The 8,421-nt window shown below is 41.9% G+C and overlaps 1 protein-coding gene across 1 annotated transcript; it reads right to left on the reverse strand.

Annotated features, from left to right (window-relative positions):
• Positions 1 to 549: 549 nt before the first annotated feature.
• GJD4 (gap junction protein delta 4) lies at positions 550 to 4,934 on the reverse strand (the record flags this gene model as incomplete). The annotated part of the gene is made up of 2 exons (XM_082479858.1): positions 550 to 1,730; positions 4,871 to 4,934. 2 exons carry the CDS (start codon positions 4,932 to 4,934, stop codon positions 550 to 552), a joined length of 1,245 nt encoding a protein of 414 aa, XP_082335984.1.
• Between the last annotated feature and the right edge of the window lie 3,487 nt (positions 4,935 to 8,421).

An 8,421-nucleotide genomic window follows, 5' to 3' on the forward strand; every position in this document is an offset into this window, starting at 1 on the left:
GTGTAGCCTTCAATCGGTAAGATCCAAGGGTTTTTTTACACATTAATACTTTGCTACAAAACATCTATTTTTATTTTATTCATTGTCTACTCTTATTGCTTGAATATCCTTTCTCACAGTGGGCTTAGTGAATTTAGTATGAGGAGATAAATTAACCTTCTGACAGTAGACAATGTACAACTGTGTTTAAAAGTCACGTCTTTCCTAAGCTAAGTCTTTTGCAATAAAATTAGGTTAGGGCAAACAAGTGTTCACACGTACTTCTGGAAAACCAGGTGAGTCACATCAGCAACAGTCCACAGCTTTTAAAGTCACTTACACTCAGAAAAACGTAAAGATGTTACAGTTTCCGAAGAACAGTTCCCTTAATGTCATAGCCTTCAAACTCTTATCCGAGGTTTTTGCTTCCTCTTCAATGGAGAAACACAGCATGGTAGTGCCTCTGCAGCATAACCTCAGCCGAGGGATCCAGCTGAAACTACCAGAAATCTCCTCAGTGATGCAATGACGTGTCCTGCCGGGGCCATAGGGGAGTGTTCACTCAGGGCTCTATACCCATTCTGACTTCTTTGACTTCAAGCAACTAGTACTGCTATAATTTGACTGTACATCGGGGGTTTTTAGTTCAGCTGAAGGGTAGTATCCTAAAAGCTTGCTCTGAACTACAGAAGAAGAAACTCCAAGGTGAGACTTGATCTGAGGTCTCAAAGTCAGGGCAGTATCTTTAACGAAGTCTTGCTGAAGCCTGGGTCTCACTTGCCTGCATGTAGTTCCTTGGTCACCAGCACACAAGGGTTGTTCAGTGCTATCTTGCTTAACAGTGAGATCTGACATACAGGGCTTAGTGCTGTTGCTGTTAAGGTTAGTGCTGGCAGTTTGCTGAGAGGCCACTTCAGGATGAAGAACAGCCTCTTCTTCCTCTTCAGAGAGAAGTGAGCAGGAGCCATCACTGGCCTGGCTACTATTTGATACTGGACAGTCCTGATTTTGAGACGGAGAAGAGCTACCAAGCTGTACTGGGGGAAGATTTGAAATGCACTCATTATCTGCATGGAGGTTTGCCAGCAGCTTGTTCTTTTGGTTTCTTGCTGTCGTTCTCCGGAGAACACAGACAAGATCAGCAAGGCTGAGCAGAAAGGATAGACTGCTGACCACCCAGATGAAAATCATCATGATGGATTTCTCAGTGGGCCGGGAGATATAACAGTCAACTATGCTTGTACAGGGTGAATGGTAGCAGGAAAAACGCTCAGGAACAAAAAATCCAAAAAGAAAATATTGCACAGCTGCAAAGGCAGCCTCAAGTAGTGTCCTAAAAAAAAGATGAACAGTATATGCCCCAGAAAAATTAAGAACACTTAGGTTGTTTGCACCACAATCTAATCTGTTGACACCAGCACTTCTACAGAGCTCCTTCGGGTCTTTGGGGCTTGATAAACCCTTATTCCCTTTGCATCCGTGCACCAAACAGTGCATTTTTACAATGTACATAGCTACCTTGTGCAAAACATAAATGCTGAATGCAGCATAAGGTAGCAGGATAGACACAGTCTGAATGAGCCAGAATCTGAAGTGAGATACGGGAGAGAACAAGTCATAGCAAACGTTGGAGCATCCTGGTTGCAGGGTGTTGCAGACGAAGCGCTCCTGCTCGTCTTGGTAGAGCGGATAGCCTGCTAACACCACCACTGCCATTCGCAGCAGAATTACTAGCATTAGCCAGATCTTTCCTACAAAAGAAAAGGTAAGAAAAGGAGTCAGAGCACTGAGAAGGAAGGGAAGGCTACATCACTAATGTAGTGATGCTCTGTCTATACAAAAGACATTTGAAGAAATAGCCTCTGTAATTAGTCTCCTTTCCTAAAAGCTCCTCTTTGGCAGAAGTGTATTAGTTGACACAGTCCATAACCTTCATCTAGACTCGACAGTGTAGGAGTTTGACGTACAATAAGCCATGCCAACTGAAATCTCAGCCTAATGAAAACACTCTGAACATGTCCAAATCTGATAAAAGAGTTCACAATTGAGTGAGTAATTCCGTTTCACTTACAGGTCTTCATTGCTGTTGGTTTTATACCTCTGCACCTGAATTTTGTCCCTTTTCACTAATATAGATCAGCTAACACGGTATGAAACTCTTCTAGATACAAAAGATTGTTCTATGGCATAGTATTTGTTCTTGGCCATGAAATCCTATGTAAAGTTTACTATAGAAAAGGAAACCTCCCTGTTGTGTCTAGACTGGTATTTACTGGTGAGCTAGTTAATAGGTGCTATTAGCAAACTTATGCAAAGTGTTCTACAAATTTGTGTGCGCACATGTGTACCCCGGTCATTTCTTTCTGCTGCTTCTTTGGTGGCCTCGTTTTGATCGTGTCTTCCAACCTTCATTCACCTTGGTGTGCAGCTTCTCTCTCCATCCAGACCAAAAGCTCCCTTCTGTTTTGATACCAACACCAAGTGAAGCCTCACAAGTTTGGCATTTTCATACACTGCCTACTTAATCTTTCCTTGAATTCTTTCATATGAATGCTTTAGTCTCATCTTGGTCTCACCCACTTGGCTGGAAAGATCAGGCCTTATCTTTATTCCATCACATCAACAGCAGTGAAAAAATCGGGCATTGGTACCCTATGTATCATATCTTTTGCATGAGACTGTATTGTTCATGATAGTTTATTGGAGGACTTTTGGATGGGGTAGGTCTTTATTGAAAGTTTTTTTTGTAAAGTTGTACACACTGCTGTATTACTGACAAAGTTAGTTATTAAAAAAAAAAAAAAAGAAAAAAAGAAAAACTAAATCCTTTTCCTGGGCAGGGCAGGAAGACCTAAAAATATACTGTTATATTGTCAAAAATTTAAAAATTTATTCTGTACAAGTATATGGAAAAAACTTAACTTCAAATATTGAGCTTAACACTCAAATATCTCAAGTTTCTTTTGAGTCCTCTCACTAGTTCCTTATGCGGTTTGGAAAAAGTAATTTAATTTAATAATACTCTGCTTTAATTTAACATATTTTTAAAACATGTCAAAATAAGAGGAAAAAAAGAAAAAAGAAACAAATAGAAAAGAGTAATAAGGTTAATTCTGTGTTTTAAGGAATGGTTAAGAAACTAGTTGTAACCAGAGACAGAAAACCAGCAAGAGTCAGTGACTAAAGAGAAACATGTTAAATGGAGTTAGTGGTTGAGAAATGCACTGAAAACCTCAAGTCATTAGTAGTGATGCACATCTCACATACAATCAAGATTTTAAAGGCAGTCTGTGAAATCGCACCCATACACATTCTAAAGTGGGTTGTTGTTTTTTTTTAAATGCAAATCCCAGAGCATTTTTTCTATAAAATATATGATTATTTACAGGTATTGTCTTGAACAACATTCTTTTCTATCTCCCAGAGAGCTATTTCCCTGTAGTTGTTGTGAATTTTAAATATTCAAATATTTCTGCAACATTGTTTGATATCTATTATTGTACCGAACATGCAGTTCGAGTGCCCCATATAAACCATTGGCGGCTAGTAGACTAATTATGGGCTAGAACAGTAAAACTACTCTGAAGTGGAAAAACTTCAGCTGGAAAAAGGTTAAGTATTTATAAGCTGCGTGAGAGATCATCAGAGAGACCTCCTGCTTCTGGCAAAATAACATATTATCTAACCATAAATTAATTGAGGCTTTTCCATTTTATCTTGAGTCACTCGAACTGTAGTGGTGGTTTTGCTGTGTTTTCTGCTCCCTGCTTGTTGGTGTCCAGACTGCACTGTTACTCTCTTTTCGACATAGCCTGGGTCAACGGAAAACACCAGCTGTACGGAGTCACTCATATTTAGCAAACGATGTTTCATCCTTAGGTAGCATTTTTTCCCCTGTGAGGACCTCAAAGTGTTTGAAGCACATTAGTTAATTAAGCTCAAAATGCTACATGCTATTTCACTATCAATTTTTAATTAGAACATGTACAATAGGGAGTGCTGCTTAAGAAAAATCAATGGCTCCTTAGGAAGTAGTTTAGTATGACACACATTTTAGAGATAACCCCTCCACATATCACTTTCCCTAATGACTCAATCTTGATTAAACGTACTAGAACAAGCCCCTTCACCGACCCCCCCGCGGCTTAGTTGGGTGCTCCCTGCAATGCACAGCACAAACTACAGCAACGACTGGCGGCGAAGGCTCTTTGAAAGGCCCTTCAAAGTTTTTCTCCGGCTCACACTTTGCTCAAAGTAGCCCCTGAAAAAGGGACAGTGTCTCATTTAGATAAGAAAAATAAAAGAAGCACTCAGGCCACTGTTAGCTGAGGAAAAGCAAACTGAATTCTTATGGGTTTTTTTTACGTGCATGTAAACTTTGATCATTTATAAAAATGAAGAATGACAAACAATGGTAAATAACCACAATGGTAATAAACCACAGAATTCTTCCTCTAAAAGAGAGGTGGGGCTTTTTTTTCCCCTTCTTTAAACTTTTTAATTAATCACTAGAGCTATTGCATACATTCTACTGTTCACTTTATGTGGTCTAAATAAGGCATTACTTCTGTGTGTTTTCACCACGATCCCTACAAGAGCCATTAGAGCTGACTGGAAGCTCAGGCACCAAGAAGAGCCAAATTTGAAAACCTTGCCAGAATTTTTTCTATAAAGTTCAGAAAATACCTACCGGAGAGGGTGTAGGAATCTATTTAAAAAGAAAAGAAGTACATTAACCACTCTTACCACATAACTATCTAAATAACAACTTCTTACTGTAAGGATCACAGAGGCGTAGCTAGAAATTAAAGTCAATTATCAGTAGGACACTTGGTTGGCTTCATGATATGGAACAGCAAAAGAAAGAAGAGAGTTTTTTAAAAGTACTTACCTACGATAGTCACATTATAGTTGAGTGTGACAATCAAAAATCCCAGCGAGTCCCAGCGCTCCATGTTTGAACAGGTTCACAATACTTCCAGCTCCTGATGCCCTAATGATTTTGGCATTTCCACAGGAGAGTAGACCTGGACAGGGAAGAAGCAAAAGAAAACTGAAGAAAGCAAAAGAAAACTAAAGAAAGGAATTTTGGTAAGAGTCAAGGATGGAAATGAGGAGCCCAGCAATGTATTGATGAAGGATTATTTTGATGATTTGAACAAGACTGTTAGCTTTGGATGTTGGAGCAAATCTTCTTAAGGCTTTAACAATTTGTCTGGCAAAGGCTCTAGCTCTCAGATCCAATTGCTCCTACCTCTTTTGTGGATCCTCTGTCCAGGCAACTGCAAGCAGACGAACAACAACAGGAGTGATCTCTGCCATTGTAGACTATTCTTACCCTCCCGGGGCGTACCAGCCTCCTGGCATTGCTGAGATATTTCAGTGGTGAAAGACAGGGAGAGAGAGGGGAGAGAGGGAAGAAAAGCATAGACCAGGAAATAACAGACACCTCTCTGTCTCCCCATGAGAATTGAAGACAGATTATAGAAGGAAAGGGGATAGAAAAGGACAAGCATCCCAATGTTTGAAAGGCACTTTCAGCTTAGGTCACTGGAAGCTATCCCATTGCAATTTCCCAAAGCAATTTTATTTCTAAAACATAGCCTCCCTGACAGGACATCACTGCCCCGTCAATCACAGCCGCACCAAGCTTTCTCCTGTGTGCGGAGCCAGTCTCCCTGCAGGCACGATGAAAAGCAGGGGAAGCTTTGGGTGGAAAAAAAAAATAAAAAAAAAATAACAAAGGAGGCTATTTTTCCAAGATGCCACAAGTCACTTACTTTTAATTTATGCTTTTTCTGCCTAAACTGCTTGGTACTCTGGACATCACTCGAAAGATCCTAGGGTTGATTACCCAGCAACCCGAAAGCCCAGCAAGCCTCTGCAGCAATGATGGAGCGAGCTGCCTCCTCGGAGCAGGATGCCCCGATTGCACAGCATCCCCTTGACACCCACACTGTACCCCAGGAAAAAAGCATGCGTGGAAATAAGACACTCAGCTTTTCTTTCTTCACCCCCACCATACCCGATTCCCTTGGGAAAAATCATCTACTACCATTTTCCACCCACTGTTCAACTACTTATGGGATGGTACTCTGTCCTTTTTAGTCTGTGCTGTAATAGGGGCAAACATAATATGAACACTCATGGTCAGGAAATCGTGCAGTAACTAGAAGAACAGCAGAAAAAGGAGTCTGCATGTGATATAGCAAGGGATAAAAGAGATGTCGTGACAACCTGACACCTCGGGGCTGCCAGCAGCCCGGGCACAGGCTTGTCACTGCAACCCTGCTCACGTGCTTCAACCCACGACTCCGTTCCCGGGGGAAAAGATGAGTTGTCTCAGACAGGGAGCTGTGTGCCAATCCTGCACGAGTTATGGTCAGCGTGATAAGGCTAAGCTTCATGACTGAAGCTTACCTGGAAAAAAGGTAAAACTAATCATATAATAAAGTAAAATATAACTGTACAAAGACCATTTCTCCCCAGCTCTCTGCTCACAGGGCGTGCAATGCCTTGGCAGAACACACTGAGCATCCTTCCCGTCGTGAGCCCCATCCTAAGGAAACTCTAAAAGTGGAGTTTGAAAGGATGGCACTTAAAAATTCTTTATCCATTAACTGCGTAACAAGATTCTTAGCTGCAATAGTAAATACGGGAGTTTTCTTGGTTTCAGAATTGTTTTATGTAAAATATTTGCTAAGCAACCATTTCTTCTGTTACTGAGTTTTATTTATGGTGTGTGGTGATGGTTTTAGCTTCATTTCCCCCCACACACACACTTTATCCAAATATGTGTCTGTGTGAGAAGTATGAGAAGGAGGGAAAGCCGGAGGAAGGGAACAGAGAAAAGATGCAAATAGCCAAGACATAAATTATGCTGAGATACAAAGGTATTTCTGGTTAAACATCCTTTGTCAAAAATAGAGTCAGGAATGCCAAGATGGTGGCAGGGTATGAATGCTCAGCAGCTGCATCCACACAATAGACTATAAATTGTCTCTGTCAATATTGCCAGTTAAAATATCCTGGCTTGTCATTACTGTGACAGACCTCTGCCATTTGTGAAATAAGGATAACAGCTTGGGATTTAAGCCCCCAAACTGCTGCCTGCAGGACTACGCCAGGCGACAACATCTGATCCTGCAGCAGGACATGCTGAGGTAGGATGGCCCATTTTCTCCTGAAAGAAAGCCAGAAACATTACCTTCCAGACTTACCGTGCAGCCTAACTTAGGGCTGGATTTAGGTCAGAAAGCCTAAATTCTATTTTGGCTTTTCCAGACAAACTCAGCTTTTTTTTATTTTAGCTTTTCCAGACAGTTCTTACCTTACTTCAATCCAATACTTCTGCTTTTTGTGATGTGTCTTCTTCCCACGTTCAGATTAGGAAGAGACCCAGCCCATCTAGCTCTCTGGGACCCTTCAGAGCCAACTTGGATTTATGGTACCCAGAGGCTTCTTTCGGCTGTGATCTGGAGCTGTTTGGTCGAAGAAAGGCAGGGAACACAAACATAGCCAATGCCTGGGCACAGCCCTCAGGGGCGCCGCAGTGACAACAGCTGCCTTTGAAGCACCGACGTGTCTGTAGAAGGACAAAACCACAGGCCAACGGGCCTGCTCTGCTCTGCAGGTGCCTGCCCAGCTTCGGGCTACAGGCTACGGTGGTTGTTATAAAGTGTTTGGTCGGTGCTGAAATATAGACCGTAGTTTCTTCATCCTTTGACTCAGCACCAACTTTCAGGCCAGGGTTCCCATCTGAAGATACTCCATATTGTGTCTGAGGATACTCAGCATGCAGTTCCCCTCATTTATTCTTTATCTGTAGCGGTTGTATTTCCTGTCCATCTGTAAAGGCTGTAAGTAAATAGGGAGACAGCAATACTACAGACGTGGATATCCTAGCAGAGGGACTCCAGCTCCGCAGTGCCAGCAGTTGGCAGGGCACCATCTTCCACATCAGAAGACAGGCACAGGGTGCACAGCCCCATCCCTCTGTACGGACTCCAGTACCAGAATCTCACAGAAAAACACTCCCAGACTGCAATGAAGTTCAGTTGTCAAATCTGTGAACTTGCACTGACTTCTAGTTAAATAAGAGAGACAGGTAGAAAACACAGACGCGGTTTTGGGTAAAGCTAAGCTTTGAAATGCAGCGGTATCTCATCACATCTGATTTTAGAAGGGGTCCTAAAAGCCACTGGAAAACTTTCAGAGACCAACAATGAAACATAAGAAGATGCAATTAAATCTATTTTAAAGTCCACAACTGCTGTCCACATTTCTAACTCCTCACCACAGACCCAGGGCTTGATCCTATGAAAATGCACAGATATGACTCTGTCACAGCGAGTGATCCACTGAAACTTTCTGAACTACTGGAACTGCATCTCACTGTGGACCCGTGTCACGTCGCTAGGCTAAGACCCAGGTTACTTGGCA

The sequence above is a fragment of the Vanellus vanellus genome (assembly GCF_965231255.1).
Source record: "Vanellus vanellus genome assembly, chromosome: 2".
NCBI lineage: Eukaryota > Metazoa > Chordata > Aves > Charadriiformes > Charadriidae > Vanellus > Vanellus vanellus.